Source organism: Oncorhynchus mykiss, chromosome 10 (assembly GCF_013265735.2).
Source record: "Oncorhynchus mykiss isolate Arlee chromosome 10, USDA_OmykA_1.1, whole genome shotgun sequence".
NCBI lineage: Eukaryota > Metazoa > Chordata > Actinopteri > Salmoniformes > Salmonidae > Oncorhynchus > Oncorhynchus mykiss.
This window is the reverse complement of record NC_048574.1, coordinates 43,632,082-43,653,821: the sequence shown is the minus strand read 5'-3', so window position 1 is coordinate 43,653,821 and position 21,740 is coordinate 43,632,082. Positions and strand designations below refer to the sequence as shown.

Sequence of the window (21,740 nt, the reverse complement as noted above, 5' to 3'; positions counted from 1 at the left end):
TTTCCTGGATCTTATTTCGGCGTTGAGAATACGAAAGATATTTATTACTAACCCGTGTTCTATCGCTGTGAATATCAGTGACGACAGATGATCACATTCCCCTCCCCGAACATCACAGAGGCTATCAGGCTAATGGTAGCCGCTGTGAAGAGCTAGAGTAACCAAACCCCGAGGATTTCAGAGTTGGAATAGAATGCTGCTCTATCAAAATGTATTACATTCGACGGATGACAAGGTCCAAAGCAAATCTACAGCTAACTTTCAGCGCTGATATGACGCTGGGGTTTAAATAAGATTTTTGAAACTGTCCGAGAACTGACACAAAATACAGGTGCAAACTGATCAGCTGGTTTGTTGAAATGACTTGGTCAGCGCTGACGCTGTCTGATGATGGATCAAACTGCATAGCCAAATGCCATTTTACTTTGCGTCGACTTGAACGTTTGGAGCTGCAACACATTGGGTCAGTTGTCTAGCAAGAAGTTCGGATGAAAGTAAACATCTGGTGCAATGTTAAGCTACATGGTGCGAAGCGTAATGTACTATTCGTGCTAAAGCGTATGGGTCCTGCGTACTCAAGCTCCCGACTCCCACACAAAAAGGATTCTCTGTGCTGCTGGGGGTGCAGTGCAGTCAGTAGCTGTCACAGCTCCACATCTGGCTACTGGCTGTCTAGTTAACTAGCTAATTAGCTAGCTAACTGTATCAAAGTCTGTGGTCTCTCTGTTGGGTAGCTAGTGAATTAGTTCCTGTATTATTCGAGAGAAAGATTGCTTTGTGAAATCACTTCGGTGGTTATCGTGTTCCGAAGAAGAGGCCTGTATTTTGGACAATATCTGAGATCAATCGAAACATTTGAAGTGGTCCAGTGCTGTCTTCTAAAAGAAAACACTTAAGGATTTTGCGTAAGGCACGTATTTTTTTAAAGGCAGAGTTAGGGTGACATTGCGGTCTCTTTATATCGAATATAACGTCGCCCGACAAAAAAGGGAAAGTGGGGCATTGTCCGTCGTACGTATTAACGCAGTGGGATTTTTACGTCTGGTCCGCGTTTCCACCCACCCCTCCCGCGTTGACGGTGATGGGTCGGAAGCGGTGTGTCGGTGCAGATTGTTCCAAGATGGCGGCTGGGTGCTGCGGGGTGAAGAAGCAGAAGCTGTCGGGATCCCCCGGGTCGGGGGGTCCTGGCGGGGTGGGGGCGGGTAACGGGGTGGTAGGGACCGGACATTGTGGCTCGGACTTGGGGATTGGTTCCTCCTCGACTGTGGTGGCAGGGAACATGAATCGAGTGAACGGCCTGGGGGGTCCTGGGGGTAGTAGTAGTAGCACCAACGCATTGTCCCCAGCCCCAGGAGGCTACAACTCAACTGGCATCTCTCCGAATCTTAGCCCGGGATGTGGTTCGGGAAGTGGAGGCAGGAAGATGGTTGTTTCAGCGGAGATGTGCTGCTTCTGTTTCGACGTGCTTTATTGCCACCTGTATGGATACCAACCTCCCCGAACACCCAGGTTTACAAACGATCCCTAGTAAGTTATATTATTATGTTGTTAGCCAGCTAGCTTGGTAGTTAACTACCGGTGCTATTGTGAACATGATCATCGACTGTCTAGTTAAGATAGCTAGTAGTGTATCTAATGTTCTTAGCTAGCCAGCCAGTTACATCCGATAACGAAACAATTACAATGTGGCAGTTTAATAACAGTCTGTTTTTTGAATTATGCAACGTTGTGAAGTTAATATATTGCTGCTGCTACTTGGATAAGTTATTTTCACTAGGTGGTGTGGTGCTCATGGATGCTAGCTAACGTCTGCTAGCTAGCTCAACAAAGAAAAAAAAGTAGCTAGTTAGCATTCATGGATAAGTTAGCTTGGTAGACAGGAAAGGCGAGCGTTGCAACTTCCCAATTGAGAAAGTTTGGAAAACCCCACGCAGCGCGTGGTGTGTTTGTCACTTTATCTATTTTTTGAAAATGAAGCTGCTAGATTATATTCCGTCATCTAACATGGAGCTCTGGAATGTTGATAGCGAACTTGTTTGTTAGCTATATGGCTAGCGCGCTAGTTGCCGCTGTCTGAGTAGCCAGCATTCAGGTTAGCCAGCTAGCACAGGGAAACGTTAAAGGGGCCATCTGCAGTTGCTTTGTACATTTTTGGACTAATAAAATAATTATGTACCCATTGATTCCTGAAGAATATAACTTAGAAATGCCGTATGAGCTAAGTTCAACTGTCATACCTCACCAGAACCCAAAATATAAGTTGTTTTACGGCAATGTTTGTAAACAAAGTCAATCTAAACTAACACTGTATGGCCACAAAACATGGTTAAACCTATACATTTGTTATCATTGATGGTCAGACCTTTTATCAATAGCTGTCTATGAATTTGAGTGGTTATATTTCTCCAGCCCCATCCCTCATCTTTTATTAACCCTATCAGTCCCGAGACCTCAGCAAATATTTGATTTTCATGTATATCTATGTCCAGCCCATGTTTTACATTTTTCTTTCTTCAGGACAACAAGTATAACACACAAGTAGTTGCATTCATGAGTTTTAGTGAGAAATGTCAATAAAAAAATATGTTCCCGAAAACCTGATTAAAAATGTATTTATACGAATGCTGTAAGTACATAAATTGTTTGTTCACAGGGACATGAATATAAAACTAGTCAGTGACAACTTTGTGGAGTTTGACAGCAACTATGTTGGTTTGTAGAGCTCGCCAGCTTGCAGTTATAAAACCCGGAAATGAGTTACCTCTGGTTCGTACAGCCATCCCTATGGGATAAATGGATGGCGAATGAATAGGGTTTTGTAATAAATATCGAAAATAAGGTTTGAGGTTAACACAGGCTTAGGAGGTCTCATACGTATTGCTCTGAGACAATAGCACTTTTTCCTGTGATTTCCTTTGATCTTCTATGTAGAATAACCCCTAACCTTCTAACGACTGTTGTGTAGCTCGTAGAGCAAACCATTTGCGTGTTTGTGGCAGTCTCTGCTTTTCATAGATATCTTTTAATAGTTTATAGTTCAAATCATTCAAACTTTACAGACGTTTTTGTAAAAAGACCCGGCACAGGGCCCCTTTCGGGATCTGCCCTTTTCTCACAAACACAGCTCTAGCTCAGCCCCTGTTAATCACACAGGTTATTGGTTGGTATCTATGGATGCAGAAGAAATTGACTAATCCAATGTTACCCATAAGTCTTTAGCTTAAACACACAATGTTTAAAAGGGGTTAGAATTCCAACACTTTGCGGTGGGACTCATTGGGTTAAACGAAACGGGCGGGGAGTATGGTTGGTTTGTTATCGTTTAAACTGCAGATTTCCGCTTTAAGAAATTGGCTTGCTAGCTAGTTCAACTGGACACTAGCTGTGGTAGTTCGCTTAAAGCGAGTAACAAAGCCAGTAACTCATGCCAACAGATGTTTTATTTTGTTAGATTGGGCATACCGTTACTTTATTTGTGAAACTGCTGACACTGAACCCTGGAGCAAGCTGTTGTACTCTCACGCAAAACATAATTATTTTCTGAAAGGTCTTTTTCCACATGTTTTAAGTTAAAACCTCAAAGTACAAATTGACTGTAGGTAGATTTGGCAACCCCAGAGATTTTATTAAAAACTAATAGAAAATGTGAACCACGTGCATGCACTAGGGCTGGGAATTGCCAGGGATCTCAAGATATCACAATACCTAGGTGCCGATAGGATGTGTATTGCAATTTTTTATTGTGTTGATAAAATGTGTTTTATAGTGACATTTTATCAATACTGTACATTGCTATACTGTACATTGCTTGTTTACAAAGACATAACACAAACAATGGATTAATAGCCTACAACCTTTGTTTTGGGTTATGATAGTGCAATACAGTTGTCCTAAACTCAAGGCATAAGGTAGGCTAGCTATTTAAAAATATTGCCTAGTCAGACCATTATTACTGTTCCAGCTGGCCGATAAGCATTTTATTAGGTAGGTACTATTAACCGTAGCACAGAATTTTCAACCAACCTTTTTACTTGGTGATACTTTCTCAATTACTGACTTGGAAGACAAAATACATCTAATGCCATATTTTTCCATGACTTATGCCATCCGAGTGAGTGACGAACAAATACAATGGGGGCCCCTGGAGGTCAGGGCCTCTAGGCCTTGTGTGCTCGGTCAGTAATTCAGCCATAATTACTACAAAGTTTAGATCGCTGGCTAGACTAACTTATCTAGTCATCTATAAAATGTTAGCTGATATGGGATAACTGAGTGACTGACATAACAAGAGGAGAATTGCTGATGCACAACAACATTTTGAAATTACAGGTTTGGTGCTCAAACATATTTTTTTTGTGGTGTGGGGACCCTTGGTGTTCCTGGTCCCAGTTTAGCCTACACACTTAGGCCTACGTTATTGGGGCAGAAGGTAGCCTAGCAGTTAAGAGCGTTTGGCCAGTAACCGAAAGGTCGCTGGTTGGAATCCCCACGCTGGAAAGGTGGAAAAATCTTCCTTTCTGCCCTGAGCAAGGACGTCAACGCCCAGCAACAATTTCTCCCCAGGCGCGGATGATGTCGATTTAAGACATCATCTCACTGATTTGAGGGGTTGGGTTAAATGCGGAAGACACGTTTTGGTTGAATGTATTTAGTCGTTACACTGATTTAGGTATCTCCTTTCCCTTCTATTGTCATCAGTTATTACTGCCAACCTAATAGCCAGTGTGGCTTTAGGGGGCTGTTGTCATGGTGGCCTTGCTCACAGTAAACATTGAGATGCTATTTTTATTGCGATGTGAATGTACTTTTCTCCTCTAAGGGTGTTAAAATGGTAATTGGCCATTACAGATAACTCAGAAGTATTCTCTGCATACTAGTGTGCAAGACCATATTTTAGCAGATAAGTCATTTTCAAATCAAATATGTCTGAGCTGCCTTTTTGCAGTTTAAATGTGTTGGGATGAATACATTCTGTTATGGTAATATATGAATAAAGGATAGAATATTGTGGTCGCATCACCATCCCAAATAATACCTTAGTCACTGTGATAATTTTGTACCTTGTGACATATTGTTTCTTATATGTCCTGCTAGTCAAAAAACGGGTTTGACAGCTTTTGCACAAAACCCCTAATGGCCCCCAAATCATTGATGCATTGTTGCTACCATATACATTTCACGGTGATTCTGTCTACACTCTGTTAACTAGAATATTAGCGCTGCTGTGCCGTCATTTGAAAGTATCCTATGTATTTCTAGATGTTTGAAACTTCATAAATGGGAGGCCTGGAGACAAACTATCGATGCCATTTATTTCAACATTGTTTTCCTCTTTATAGAACATCCAGACATCAACATGCAGCTCAACGTTGTTATGCGTCAAGTCTTTAATTATAATTTTTTTATTATGGCAAATGCTGTGCGCCTACACTGCCTTCAGAAAGTATTCAGACCCCTGGACTTTTCCCACATTTTGTTACGTTACAGCCTTATTCGAAAATGTATTACATTGTTTTTCCTTATCACTCTACACACAATACTTTCCAAATGCGCTGTAGATACAGGTTTCTGCATCCCACCTTTTATCATCATGCCTTTTGGAAATTGCCTGGCGTTTCTATAGATATGCAAGGGAAAGAGTGCATGTAACATATTTATCCCTCCTCTCCCTCTCACACAAATGCATACGCCGGATCACATGAAAGTATATGCCATTTTTGTCATGTTGGATAGAGGAGTAGAGCAATTGGTTGACAGTTGGACACGTGATCCCATTTCTCGGTTTACAAGCACAGGGATTTCTTGAGAGGTCTAGTGTGTGTGTGTGTGTGTGTGTGTGTGTGTGTGTGTGTGTGTGTGTGTGTGTGTGTGTGTGTGTGTGTGTGTGTGTGTGTATACACATACATACATACTTACATACATATTAGTGAGAGTATCCGGGTTGCTATTGGTCTATTGAATTGAAGGGTATTTTCCCTCGTGTGTAACGCTATAACCAACATCTTGTGTATGTTGTCATACTCTGTATTCACCCAAGCACGATGAAGAATAGTCTGAATCAGTATGTTCTTTGAGTGTGACATGAAGCAGCTAATGCTCAGGGCCATGGGGATAATGCACTGTAATCCGTTGATCTGTTGATGCCCACTGTCTCTGGATTTCGAGGTCAAAGGAAAGTTCTGCCTGATGTCAGGAAATGGGACTGAAAATCCAAGCATGGAGTGGTAGATGGTTGGGGTTGGAGGAGGTTGGAAACCCAGCTTTTTGTTGTATTTTCCTTCAAAGGGAAATTCCTCCGTGAAATGATTATTTTATATCCAGTTCCACTGTTCTGGAAAGACTCAACAAAACCCGAACAAAAATCCACTTGTGTATATAGCATTAGGAACTGTTCTTTCCATGACAGACTGACCAGGTGAAGGCTATGATCCTTTGTTGATGTCACATGTTAAGTCCACAACAAATCAGTGTAGATGAAGGGGAGGAGATGGGTTAAAGAAGGATGTTTAAGCCTTGAGACAATTGAGACATGGATTGTGTATGTGTTCCATTCAGAGGGTGGTTGGGCAAGACAAAATATTGAAAGTAACTTTGAACGGGCTATGGTAGTAGGTGCAGGCATACCGGTTTGTGTCAAGAACGACAACGCAGCTGGGTTTTTCACGCTCAACAGTTTCCCGTTTGTATCAAAAATGGTCCACCACCCAAAGGACATCCAGCGAACTGTTGGAAGCATGGGAGTCGACATCGACATTGGCCAGCATCCCAGTGGAACGCTTTAAACGACTTGTAGAATCTGTGTCGCTGTACTGGGGGCAAAAGGGGGTGGAACTCAATATCGGGAAGGTGTTCCTAATGTTCTGTCCACTCTGTGCATGCTGGGCTGTTTTACTTCAGTAGAAGGCATCTCATACATTTATATTTTTGTTAAGGTTATATATTCTTAAATGGGGAATTGATCACCCAGAGGTGGTTGTTTGCAGGAGGCAACAGAATACACACGGTTCCAGCCCCTCCACTTGGTTCTGACATTAGTATGGTACTAATATAGAGTGCTCTGCAATCTCTGTCCATCTATGAAGACAATGAATTGAAAGCCCCACTGTTTCTGTCTATTTTAACGCAGTTGACATCTTTATGCTAATGTTTGTATTGAATAGCAAGGGCATTTGCTTTGTTGAGACTGCACTCAGGTCCTCTCCAAATTTACCCCCACTTGCGTTAGCCCATAAGTCCGGAACGGAGACGTGAGTAGTCTGATCCACCCAGGCGAGTGCGTTTACCACCAGGAGGATTCACATGATCAGGTGGGCGGGATCAACTCCAGGAGGAAGAGGGTTATTGCTGTCTTCTGGGCATGGCTCATAACCATAACCAACTGCTCTGCCGGGGCTTAAATGAAATGTACCTCAAGCCTCCAGCTTGATTTATTCTAGACAACTATAATGTGTCAAAATAAAATAAATCAATTTTTTTCATCTTTATTTAACTAGGCAAGTCAGTTAAGAACAATTTCTTATTTTCAGTGACGGCCTAGGAACAGTGGGTTAACTGCCTGTTCAGGGGCAGAACGACAGATTTGTACCTTGTCAGCTCGGGATTTGAACTCGCAACCTTTTGGTTACCAGTCCAACACTCTAACCACTAGGCTACCCTGCCGCCTGTAGATGTACTGGGCCTGGTTGTTTCTGCTTGAGGAAGTGATGTGAGGAATATGACACCAGTCCCTCCCATCCCCCATCTGATCTCTGCACACACTCCTGCCCACAACACCAGCTCCACTTGTGACCCATACATTAGTAGCCAAGGGAGTGTAATATGTCCATGCATGTGACTTACACCTATTTTCTCAACTTGGTAGGTACTTAGCCAATACTAGAAAATTGAATCTCCTGAGTAGTCGCCTCCCCCCCACACAGTGTGAAAGCTGGCACTGGGCCCCGGGATTGTAATGTGCAATTGTGACGGGTGGGACTGACGTCATCAGCACTGATTAGTAGTCGGTCTGCAGTGTGAAGGTGGCTGTGTGAACTGGGCTCCAGATGTAGCAATGCGCATGAAAACGCCCCTGCAGCTTTTTCTACTGTTTCCACTGTTTGGAATGGCACGGGCCTTCTTTTTATGGGCTGATTGGTATAGAGCAAAGGTTTTGAAGCAACTCTTAAAACCTATTTATGTCATCACATCCTGTTTTATCTGAACTAATGTGTAGACTTTCCCTTTGTTTGACTTACTGCTTTAAATTAAGACCGAGTGACTAATTGGGCACAGTTAAGTATGCTTGACAAAGCTTTTTAAAAGCATCCTTTGTTTGATGTACTTCGCAGAGACATGGTGTGTCCTCAGAGTTTGACCTCTGCAGTGCAGAAAGTTGGTTCTCCGACTGGATTCCATCCCAATGTGTTTGTGTGCCCGAGTTGGCAATGGATGAATACCAAATGGGAAGTGATGGATCACCCTTTTACACATGTCATTTAATTGAAAACATTGAGGATGTCTACTCTTCAGACATACAGAACAGTCGGGGTGGGTGTTGGTATGGTATGTGAGGATAGCGTTGGCTGTGGGTGGGGAATGGATGATGAGTGGAACCGTCAAGGTCACAGTGTGGCACGTGATGCTATAGGACTACCCTTTAGCATGTGGCGCGGCAGGCTGGGATTACTGTTCAGAATTGGGACATCTGGGAGAGTAGAGAGAGAGAGAGGAAAAGGAGCCTGAATAGCACGACGAGCACCTTTTTTATAGGTGTCCAGAGAATAGCGTTACAGTATCTGAATGTACATCTTCAGTGGACAGAAAGACCGTCATGCTGCTCTGTTGATACCTGCCTGAACAGTGAAAACGATTTTCTGCTTTCTAGCTGATTAAACACAGGCCTACTTCGCAGTCTCCCTTTCATATCTGCCCTATTGTCCTTTTTAAAAACAATTTTCATCACTCCACCATGGGGTTTTGGACAGATTTTCATTTGCTTAGACCTCATGGTATGATTTGATTCATCAGCAGTTTATTAATAGAAATCAATGTTTACTTGCATGAGTCTGGCTTTTTTTTAATCACACTGAACCCATCAACCCTGGCTGCATGTCAAAATGTACTCTGTCGACCCATCCCTCCAGAACACACACCATAGAAGAAGGTTTACTTAGCAGGCCCAACTGACCACTCACTCACGAGACCCATCATGGATTCTTGTCAGGAAAATACCTGAGACAAATGTTCTAACTGAAAAAATTTCAGTTTTGAAATTAAACTCTGCTTTTGTCAGACCAGTGGAAGACTATTGATGAATGTGTTTCACCCCTCAGAGTGGTGCCTGGGGCAACAACTGAAGCTCTTGTTGGCTGTCCTTGCCTCTGCCTTTGCTTTCCCATTTGGCTCACACCATTGCCTCTCTCAGGCTGCTGCTCACCTTGTTTGCCAAGGGGTTCCTCGGCCAGATTAAAAGCGATTCATCTTGAGGGAGCTGCTGGCCTGACTGACTGACTGACTCACTGACTGGCTGTCTGGAGGAACTTGTCTCTCTGAACTCATCCCATTACATCAGAGCTAAACTTGTCTGTCTGCCTCTCCAGAGATCACTTCTTATTAGGATCGACTGACATCAATCTGTCTTTCGTTTCCCCCTCTCTCAAGCATGTTTATGCGATGCATCCGTCTCTCACACACACTCACTCTGACAGATTTTTCTGTTGTGCAGTCTCTCTCTCCTACCTGTCTCCAGTCTTCTTTCAGACTGAAGGTCACTGTGAAGTGGTTGTCCACCATTCTGTTCTTTTCAACACTTATCGAGTGCTGTCTGTGCAGTCCAGAGAGGAGTGGATTTAAATGTAGATTGGCTGCTCCTCAGTTTTGATTATTCGGATCCCCGTTAGCTGACGCCAATGGCGACAGCTAGTCCTCTCTTTAAACAGATCTTGCTGATAAAAATGTTGATTAGCAAGCAACTGCTCCTTTCCTCACTCTGTATCATTTTCTCTCCCAAGACCATCTTTCCTCCCTCCCCCATGCATTGCCCTGGCTTTTAAATATACACTATATATACACAAGTATGTGGACACCCTTTCAAATTAGTGGATTCGGCTTTTTCAGACACACCTGTTGCTGACAGGTGTTTAAAATCGAGCACATAGCCATGCAATCTCCATAGACAATATATTGTCAGTAGAATGGCCTTACTGAAGAGCTCAATGACTTTCAACGTGGCACCATCACAGGATGCCACCATTCCAACAAGTCAGTTTGTCAAATTTCTGCCCTGCTAGAGCTTCCCCGATCAACTGTAAGGGCTGTTATTGTGAAGTGGAAACGTGTAGAAGCAATAACAGCTCAGCTGCGAAGTGGTAGGCCACACAAGCTCACAGAACGGGACCGACGAGGGCTGAAGCTTGTAGTGCGTAAAAATCATCTGTTCTTGTTCTCTGGAGTGATATATCACGCTTCACCATCTGGCAGTCCAACGGACAAATCTGGGTTTGGCAATTGCAAGGAAAACGCTACCTGCCCCAACGCATAGTGCCAACTGTAAAGTTTGGTGGAAGAGGAATAATGGTCTGGGGTTGTTTTTCATGGTACGGGCTAGGCCCCTTAGTTCAATTGAAGTGAAATCTTAACGCTACGGCATACATTCTAGACGATTCTGTGGTTCCAACAACAATGCCCCTGTGCACAAAGCAAGGTCCATACAGAAGATCAGTGTGGAAGAACTTGACTGGCCTGCTCTTGTGGCTAAAGGAAAGCAAGTCCCTCAGCAATGTTCCAACATCTAGTAGAAAGCCTTCCCATAAGAGTGGAGGCTGTTATAGCAGTAAAGGGGGGACCAACTCCATTTTAATGCCCATGATTTTGGAATGAGATGTTTGACGAGCAGGTGTCCACATACTTCTGGTAATGTACATGAAGTCATGAACCTCAAAGGTGTTGATATTAAGAATAGTTCTATTCCATTTTCATGGCCCTCTCTTTACAATGGTCATCATGAAATGTATATCTACCTCTACAAGTTGCTCTGTTCAACAGCTGTATCTTCTTCTGGAGAACTAAGTTGATACTGTAGACTGGAGATGCCTATTTATACTCAGCTCTGAGCATAGACATCTGCTTAGATGTGAATGAGGCTGAAACACTTTCATCGTCTTCCTTATCTGCCCAGATTGTGACTTCGTGATGTCTGTACTAACAAAGTGTATTAACCTAGGCAAGGATCTGCCTTTTGTGTTGTGCTATATATAATTTTTGGTATGCTGTGTGTGTATAAATACTTAGCTAGCGACAGTAATCCTGGGGGTTATTGAGAAAAGGTCTCGTGATTTTAGGGCAAAGGGGTGGAGCGACTGCCAGGCTTTTAGTGGATTAGTTGGACACCCTAAGCTGCAATATTTCCTGCATATGAGGATCTTGTGTCGGTGTGTTAAACATGTGTTTTGTTGGCAAGAGACTAACCATGACAAGGCGATCAGTTTTACAGAGAAGGCAACGTAGTATATCGGTTGGTGTAAGGAAATGTTACTGACTTCTGCCTTCGTCTGTCTGTCTGTCTCTCAAATGGATTTAGTCTCCCAATGGGCAGTCGAGCTCAAAATGTGGTGCTGACTACGTCCAAATGGGCGTAATTAGAGGACAGAGTAAACTGGACAGGTTTTCACAGCCACAGAGCTGCTTTGAAGGAAAATTGTAACTCTTATTTTATTCAGAGAACACCTGAATGTAAAACAGAGATGATCTCTCTAACAGCAAAATACACTGAAGAAAAATGAAATACAACACGTGTTGGTACCATGTTTCATGAGCTGAAATAAAAGATCCCAGAGGTGTTCCATACACACAAAAAGCTTATTCCTCAAAAATGTGGTACACATGTGTTTATATCCCTGTTAGTGAGCATTTTTCCTTTGCTAAGAGAATCCATCCACCTGAAAGGTGTGGCATATCAAGAAGCTGATTAAACAGCATGGTCATTAGACAGGTGCACCTTGCGATGGGGACAATAAAAGTCCACTCTAAAATGTGCAGTTTTGTCACACAACACAATACCACAGATGTCGCAAGTTGAGGGAGCACGCAATTGGCATGCGGACAGCAAAGGAATGTACACCAGAGCTGTTGCCCGAGAATTTAATGTTCATTTCTTTACCATAAGCCGCCTCTGTCATTTTAGAGAATTTGGCAGTACGTCCAACCGACATCAAACGCAGACCACGTGTATGGCTAGTGGTTTGCTGATGTCAACGTCGTGAACACAGTGCTCCATGGTGGCGGTGGGGTTATGGTGTGGACAGGCATTAGCTACGGATTGCATTTCATCTTTAGCAATTTGAATGCACAGAGATATTGGAACGAGATCCCGAGGCCCATTGTCCTGCCATTCATCCGCCACCATGACCTCATGTTTAAGCAGGATAATGCACGGCCCCATGTCGCAAGGATCTGTATATAATTCCTGGAAGCTGAAAATATCCCAGTTCTTCCATGGCCTGCATACTCACCAGACATGACACCCATTGAGCATTTTTAGGATGCTCTGGATCGACGTGTACAACAGCGTGTTCCAGTTCCTGCAAATATCCAGGAACTTCGCACAGCCATTGAAGGGGAGTGGGACAACATTAACATTCCACAGGCCGCAATCAACAGCCTGATCAACTCTATGTAGAGGAGATGTCACGCTGCATGAGGCAATTAGAAATAGGCCATAGAAACCCATTTCATGAAGCTCCCGACGAACAGTTCTTGTACAGACTTTGCTTCCAGAGGTAGTTTGGAACTTGGTAGTGAGTGTTGCAACCGAGGACAAACTATTTTTACACACTTCAGCACTCGGTGGTCCTGTTCTCTGAGCTTGTGTGGACTTCCACTTTGCGGCTGAGCTGTTGTTGCTCCTAGACGTTTCCACTTCACAATAACAGCACATACAATTGACCGGGCAGCTCTAGCAGGGCAGACATTTGAACTAACTTGTAAAGGAGGTGGCATCCTATGACATTACCACGTTGAAAGTCACTGAGCTCTTCAGTAAGACCATTCTACTGCCAGTGTTTGTCTATGGAGATTGCATGGCGGTGTGCTCGGGTGTGGCTGAAAAAGCTGAATCCACTAATTTGAAGGGGTGTCCATATACTTTTGAATGTATAGTGTATCTGTGACCAACAGATGCATATTTGTATTGCCGGTCATGTGAAAGCCATAGATTTCGGCCTAATACATTTATTTCAATTGACCGATTTCCTTCAATTAACTGTAACTCAGTAAAATCTTTGGATTTGTTCCATGTTGCGTTTATTTTTGCTCAGTATATAACAGAATGTAGCCATCTTATTTTTAGTACTCGCTACACATTGTCAATCAATATGTGTCAGTGAAATGTTAGGTGAGAGAAACCCTTTGTCGGTGTCGAATATCACCCCTAGGAATGTGAGAAATCAATGTAAATATTGCCTCAATTGTTTTTCTCAACCCTAAGTGGGTCCTGAATCTTCAAATAAACACACACGAGGGTAGGCCTAGTTTTTACATGATGTTCTAATGTTTTAAACTCTAAAGGTCCTAACATTGTCTTCCCTTCTTTCTATTTCAGCCCGCTGTTCGTCACATGGAAAATAGGCAGAGACAAGCGGTTGAGGGGATGTATAGGTACATTTTCTGCCATGAACCTGCACTCAGGACTCAGGGAGTACACCCTTACCAGGTAAGCCTCTCTTAATTTGATCATCATGCCCAGAGGTCCGAGCATGTACTGCGCTTTCCTTTAGGCTAAACCACTGCAGTCAGGCTTTTTCTCCAAACAAAAGTCTCCCTCAGTGGAAGATAAAAGTACAGCGGCTGGTTCCGACCCGTCAAGCGCTATGAGGCGGAGGGTGGTGAGCAGTGATGGGGGGAGACGAGTGTAGGCGCTAGCAGACGCACCGTGTCTGTGTTATCTCCCTGTAGTCTGCTGGGATATCTCCGGAGGGACTGGCTGACTGTCACACTTTTGCCTCATAGGCATGAACAACACAATAGAGGAAGGGAATGAGGGATGATGACAAATCTTTTTTGTGGTATTGAAGTAAAAAAATAAATATCTGGGTGTGAAGTGGATTTATCTTTTGTGTCTGTTCTTATTATTCAGTCACTGAAAGAGACCCCCGCCATCAGAGCAACAATTCTGCTTTGTTGGATTATGTAAGGAAAGGGCTCATTGAACGGGGACAAACGGCATACCAGCTGGACAGGAAAAAATTACTGTGTTTGAATGGGCAGGGGGTGCACATTAGGCTGAGCTGTAGCTCTCTATTGCTTTCCCACACACATATAGTGACATACATACATACATACACACTCACTCAAAGACACACTGACATCTGGAACTGGGCTCCTATTGGCTCCAAGTTAAGACTCCTGCCAGCCTCCTATTGGCCAGCGCTGTTGCTAGGATGATTCCACACTGAGGCCTATAGAGGAGGTGATGCACTGCAACAGAGAGATCAATCTTTCTGCTGTTACAGCAAATGTCAAGTTGGGCTCGACTAAATCAATTCATTTATTTGATCTGATAACATAGAAGCCCTTACAATAGCATTTCAGCAAAAAAATGTTTTATTTAGTTGATATGCATATTTTTAAAGAGCCTCAAACAGAGTTTCCTGTAGCTTTTGTTTTTAAGTTCACCGTAGGTAGTCAAGGTTCAAGGATAATGTATTTGAAAGTTTATTCTGTGGACTGAACTGTACCACAAATGTTTTTATTTTATTTTTTTTTTAGAGGGGGAGAGCAGCGTGTTGTCAGGGGGAACCAAAAAACAGGGCGAAGCGTCCAGATGAGGATGCCAGTAAAGCTGAGGGTTTTCTTCACTCAGTATGAATGCCTTTGTGAGCACGAATGTCATTAGTGAGGCCTGGGTTTCTTCTGGGGAAAAAGGGGGGCCTTTTTGTATTCAACTCTAACAGTAATGTTATCAATATTACTGTCTTCTTTGATCAAAAGAAGGATAATCCTTCATGTTTTACATGCAAAAGTAATTATGCTATGATTTTTCTAGCTTGTTTGTCTGAAAATAGCTGTATCTGATCATGTATTTTGCTGAGCCGAACAGACAGGGCAGCTTTAGTTTTTGTCTCAGGGCTCGTGTTAACTTAACCCATGGTCGTCTTTTTGCTTTCAGACACTTTTTCCTCCAGCTGCATTCCAATCTCCCTGGTTCTAATTATTCAACTTTGAAGATCTCATAATGCCACAATCTCACCAGGCAGAACAGAATGCATGCTTAGGAAGATGTTATTGTGTCAAACACACAGTTCATTTCTGACTGTGCCTGTTCAATCCTCCCAACAAACAATTGTGGTTCGCCTCTGCTGCTGTTCCCTTTTTGAGACCAATGTTTTAAATAATGTTTTCAAAGAGCAGGATGTTCATGGCTGAGGGAGACGATGATTATTATACAGTTGCCTGGAAGCCGCTATTGTACCAAGTAAGCCATGTCCTATAATTATCCAGTTAATGTTTAGGGAATTTAGGCTATACCTCAGCAATTCTACAGAACACCCCTCCCACTCTTACCAAATACAAAAATATAACAAGGAGCTTGTGCCTTGGAGCTTGTGTGTGTGTTTTCAGTTATGTGTACGTCAAAGGACATTTGGTGCTGAATAAATCATGCATCACATGCACATCCAGAGGAGGAACGGCCCCAGGGACTTACAGGAAGGTTTTACCTCCCTGAGAGATGTTGCTCAGTGCTCAGCCTGGCTCTCAGACATGTATGTAACTCATTTACACTGTCATGGCCAGTTCAGATGCAGCTTTGCCTGTTTTAAGGGCCCCAACAGTCATTCTGATTCACATGTAAAATAGCCTTTTGTGTGACTAAAACATCACACACACACAATTTGTCTGATTTAACATGTTCAAAGTTTGAGAAAAAGTACTTATTCGCTCATGTCAAACTACCAGGAAGTCTGACAAGACAGACTGGGCTAATAGGCAGAGTGGTGGGGGAGCTCACATTGACTTGGTTATTTGAAAATGCCTATATCAAGTAGAGGTCGACCGATTCATCGGAATGGCCGATTAATTAGAGCCGATTTCAAGTTTTCATAACAATCGGAAATCTGTATTTTGGACACCGATTTGGCCTATTATATAAAAAAAATATTTAAAAAAAATAAAAAAAAATATATATATATGTATGTATGTATGTATGTATGTATGTATGTATGTATGTATATATACATATATGTATGTATATATATATATATATATATATATATATATATATATATATATATATATATATATATATATATATATATATATATGTATATATATATGTATATATATATATGTATGTATATATATATATGTATGTATATATATATATATATATATGTATGTATATATATATATATATATATGTATGTATATATATATATATATATATATATATATATATATATATATATATATATATATATGTATGTATATATATATATATATATATATATATATATATATATATATATATTTATATATATATATATATATATATATATATATATATATATATATATATATATATATATATATATATATATATATATATTTATATTTTACACCTTTATTTAACTAGGCAAGTCCGTTAACACATTCTTATTTTCAATGACGGCCTAGGAACGGTGGGTTAACTGCCTTGTTCAGGGGCAGAACGACAGATTTTTACCCTGTCAGCTCCGGGATTCAATCTAGCAACCTTACAGTTAACTAGTCCAACGCTCTAACCACCCGTCTCTCATTGCACTCCTCGAGGAGCCTGCCTGTTACGCGAATGCAGTAGAAGCCAAGGTAAGTTGCTAGCTAGCATTAAACTTATCTTATAAAAAACAATCAATCATAATCACTAGTTAACTACACATGGTTGATGATATTACTAGTTTATCTAGCGTGTCCTGCGTTGCATATAACTTATGCAAAGCAGGGGGATGATTTAACAAAAGTGCATTTGCAAAAATAAATCACAATCGTTGCACGAATGTACCTAACCACAAACACCAATGCCTTTCTTAAAATCAATACACAGAAGTATATATTTTTAAACCTGCATATTTAGCTAAAAGAAAGGTTAGCAGGCAATATTAACCAGGTGAAATTGTGTCACTTCTCTTGCATTAATTGCAAGCGGAGTCAGGGTATATGCAACAGTATGGGCAGCCTGGCTCGTTGCGAACTAATTTGCCAGAATTTTACATAATTATGACATAACATTGAAGGTTGTACAATGTAACAGGAATATTTAGACTTAGGGATGCCACCCGTTAGATAAAATGCCGAACAGTTCCGTATTTCACTGAAATAATAAACGTTTTGTTTTCGAAATGATAGTTTCCGGATTCGACCATATTAATGACCAAAGGCTCGTATTTCTGTGTGTTATTATGTTATAATTAAATCTATGGTTTGATAGAGCAGTCTGACTGAGCGGTGGCAGGCTCGTAAGCATTCATTCAAACAGCACTGTTGTGCGTTTTGCCAGCAGCTCTTCGCTGTGCTTCAAGCGTTGCGCTGTTTATGACTTCAAGCCTATCAACTCCCGAGATTAGGCTGGTGTAACCGATGTGAAATGGCTAGCTAGTTAGCGGGCTGCACGCTAATAGCGTTTCAATTGGTGACGTCACTCGCTCTGATACTTGGAGTAGTTGTTCCCCTTGCTCTGCAAGGGCCGCAGCTTTTGTGGAGCGATGGGTAACGATGCTTCGAGGGTGGCTGTTGTCGATATGTTCCTGGTTCGAGCCCAGGTAGGGGCAAGAAGAGGGACGGAAGCTATACTATTACACTGGCAATACTAAAGTGCCTATAAGAACATCCAATAGTCTAAGGTATATGAAATACAAATGGTATAGAAAAAAATAGTCCTATAAAATATTATTAACTACAACCTAAAGCCTCTTACCTTGTAATATTGAAGTCTCATGTTAAAAGGAACCACCAGATTTCATATGTTCTCATGTTCTGAGCAAGGAACTTAAACGTTAAACTTTTTTACATGGCACATATTGCACTTTTACTTTCTTCTCCAACACTTTGTTTTTGTGTTATTTAAACCAAATTGAACATGCTTCATTATTTATTTGAGGCTAAATTGGTTTAATTTATGTATTATATTAAGTTAAAATAAGTGTTCATTCAGTACTGTTGTAATTGTCAATTTTACAAATAAATAAAAACAATCTGCCGATTTAATCGGTATCGGCTTTTTTTTTTTGGTCCTCCAATAATTGGTATCGGTATCGACGCTGAAAAATCATAATCGGTCGACCTCTATCAAGCAACATGGACCCAGTGTTGTTGCGAGATTATCTCAAGGAAATCTGCTGATACACAAAGCAGCTCACATTGTTTTGCAAATTATTAGTTTATCGTGTTTGGTTATTGTAACAGCATCCATATAGACAATGTTGGCCATATAATTTAGCTAACTAGCCCAAATAGAATTGTCAGGAATGTTTATCAAGCTAATTAGGTAGTTAATCTTGGGCAATTTTACTTTAAAATAACATTTAATTTGTCACATACTTTGTGAAAGAAAGGTGTAGACTTAAAGTGAAATGCTTACTATTCAACAACGCAAAAAAAAAAGTTAATGTTTAAAAAAAAAAATAACACAAGGAATAAATACACAATAAGTAATGATAACTTGGCTATATACGCAGGGGTACGAGGTAGCGGTAGATATGTACATATAGGTAGGGATAAAGTGACTAGACACCGGGATAGATAATAATCAGTAACAGCAGCTTATGTGATGAGTCAAAAGACTTAGTGCAGATATTCCGCGTAGCTAATAGTTTGCTAAATAAAACTAAAACTAATAGTTTGTCTTATAGCTTGGGGATAGAAGCTGTTCAGGGTCCTGTTAGTTCCTGGAACAGCTTGCTGTACAGGTGAGCGTCTGGGTACATTTCCAGGATGGAGCTCCCGACCAACAGTTATTGTGCTGACGTTGCTTCCAGAGGCAGTTTGGAACTCGGTAGTGAGTGTTGCAACCGAGGACAGACGACTTTACACGCTTCAGCACTTGTCAGTCCCATTCTGTGGCCTACCACACAAGCGGCAGAAATTTGACGAACTGACTTGTTGGAAAGGTGTCATCCTATGACAGTGCCACGTTGAAAGCTACTGAGCTCTTCAGTAAGGCCATTCTACTGCCTGTGTTTATCTATAGAGTTTGCATGGCGGTGTGCGCAATTTTTATTCAGCTCTCAGCAACGGGTGTGACTGAAATAGCTGAATCCACTCATTTGAAGGGGTGTCCACATACTTTCACATATACAGTACCAGTCAAAAGTTCAGACACACCTACTCATTCAAGGGTTTTTCATTATTTTTACTAAACTCAGCAAAAAAAAGAAACTTCCCCTTTTCAGGACCCTGTCTTTCAAAGATAATTCGTAAAAATCCAAATAACTTCACAGATCTTCATTGTAAAGGGTTTAACACTGTTTCCATGCTTGTTCAATGAACCATAAACAATTAATGAACATGCACCTGTGGAACGGTCGTTAAGACACTAACAGCTTACAGACAGTAGGCAATTGAGGTCACAGTTATGAAAACATAGGACACTGAAGAGGCCTTTCTACTGACTTTGATAAACACCAAAAGAAAGATGCCCAGGGTCCCTGCTCATCTGCGTGAATGTGCCTTAGGCATGCTGCAAGGAGGCATGAGGACTGCAGATGTGGCCATGGCAATAAATTGCAATGTCGTTACTGTGAGACGCCTAAGACAGTGCTACAGGGAGACAGGACGGACAGCTGTTCATCCTCGCAGTGGCAGACCACGTGTAATAACACATGCACAGGATCGGTACATCCGAACATCAGGATGGAAACAACTGCCCGAGTTACACCAGGAACGCACAATCCCTCCATCAGTGCACAGACTGTCCGCAATAGGCTGAGAAAAGCTGGACTGAGGACTGTAGGCCTGCTGTAAGGAGGTCCTCACCAGACATCACCAGCAACAACGTCGCCTATGGGCACAAACCCACCGTCGCTGGACCAGACAGGACTGGCAAAAAGTGCTCTCCACTGACAAGTCACGGTTTTGTCTCACCGGGGGCGATGGTCGGATTCGCATTTATCGTCGAAGGAAAGAGCGTTACACCGAGGCCTGTACTCTGGAGTGGGATCGATTTGGAGGTGGAGGGTCCGTCATGGTCTTGGGCGGTGTGTCACAGCATCATTGGACTGAGCTTGTTGTCATTGCAGGCAATCTCAACGCTGTGCGTTACAGGGAAGACATCCTCCTCCCTCATGTGGTACCCTTCTTGCAGGTTCATCCTGACATGACCCTCCAGCATGACAATGCCACCAACCATACTGCTCGTTCTGTGTGTGATTTCTTGCAAGACAGGAATGTCAGTGTTCTGCCATGGCCAGCGAAGAGCCCGGATCTCAATGCTATTGAGCACATCTGGGACCTGTTGGATCTGGGACCTGTTGGAGTGCTAGGGCCATTCCCCCAAGAAATGTCTGGGAACTTGCAGGTGCCTTGGTGGAAGAGTGGGGTAATATCTCACAGCAAGAACGGGCAAATCTGGTGCAGTCCATGAGGAGATGCACTGCAGCACTTAATGCAGCTGGTGGCCACACCAGATACTGACTGACTTGATTTTGACCCCCCCTTTGTTCAGTGACATTATTCCATTTCTGTTAGTCACACGTCTGTGGAACTTGTCCAGTTTATGTCTCAGTTGATGAATCTTATGTTCATACAAATATTTACACAATATATTCAATATTTACGCAGTTGACAGTGCGAGGACTTTTCTTTTTTTGCTGAGTTTATTTTCTGCATTGTAAAATAATAGTGAAGACATCAAAACTATGAAACAACACACATGGAATCATGTAACCAAGAAAGTGTTAAACAAATCAAAATGCATTTGAGATTCTTCAAAGTAGCCATCCTTTGCCTTGATGATAGCTTTGCACACTCTTGGCATTCTTTCAACCAGCTTCATGGGGTTGTTGAGAGAATTCCAAGAGTGTGCAAAGCTGTCATCAATGCAAAGAGTGGCTACTTTGAACAATCAAAAATAAACAAATCCAAATATATTTTTTCTAACACTTTTTGGTCACTACATGATTCCATATGCATTATTCCATAGTTTTGATGTCTTCACTATTATTCTACAATGTAGAAAATAGTACAAATGAAGAAAAACCCTTGAATGAGTAGGTTGGTCTGAACTTTTGACTTGTAGTGTGTGGTGACAATCAATGATGTCAAGAAGTTTGTAGGATTCTCCCGTTTGGCATGTCTCTTGATGTAATGACACTACAACAGTGTCAGAGTTTCGGGCAACTTTCTCCCATGCTTTTGTTCCATGCTGGCTAAAGACCTAGCTACCCAATAACTAGCTTACAGCAGGGGGAGGGGAGAACCAGTAACTTTTTATGATCAAACTTTATCGTTGTAAAAGGAAATAAGGTTGGTATCTAATTTTATGCAAAGTATGCCTATGTGTATTACATTTGGTTATTGTTTTAGTCATATTATTTCTTAAACATCTTTCTCAGGGTTAGTGAGCGTTAACCAACCTGATAGCCTCGCTGGTTCACAGTGGGGGAGAGAGGATGCAGTTGAATACGGTGTTGTTTTTGTGTGTGTTTATACATCTGTGGCTGGGATGAGACAGAGGAGCAAACAATTCATTAAAGAATGCATTCATTTTATAGTGGCTGGATACAAGCGGTTTCAAT

The 21,740-nt window shown here is 41.8% G+C and overlaps 1 protein-coding gene across 1 annotated transcript in view; it reads left to right on the top strand.

The window, feature by feature from the left end:
- Nucleotides 1–469: 469 nt before the first annotated feature.
- Nucleotides 470–21,740, top strand: part of LOC110533959 (AMME syndrome candidate gene 1 protein) — a 37,480-nt gene continuing 16,209 nt past the window's right edge. The window contains exons 1-2 of the mRNA XM_021618556.2: nucleotides 470–1,527; nucleotides 13,577–13,687. Of these exons, the coding sequence (XP_021474231.1) occupies nucleotides 1,082–1,527; nucleotides 13,577–13,687 (557 nt within the window). The 5' untranslated portion in view covers nucleotides 470–1,081. The remainder of the gene's footprint in view (nucleotides 1,528–13,576; nucleotides 13,688–21,740) is intronic.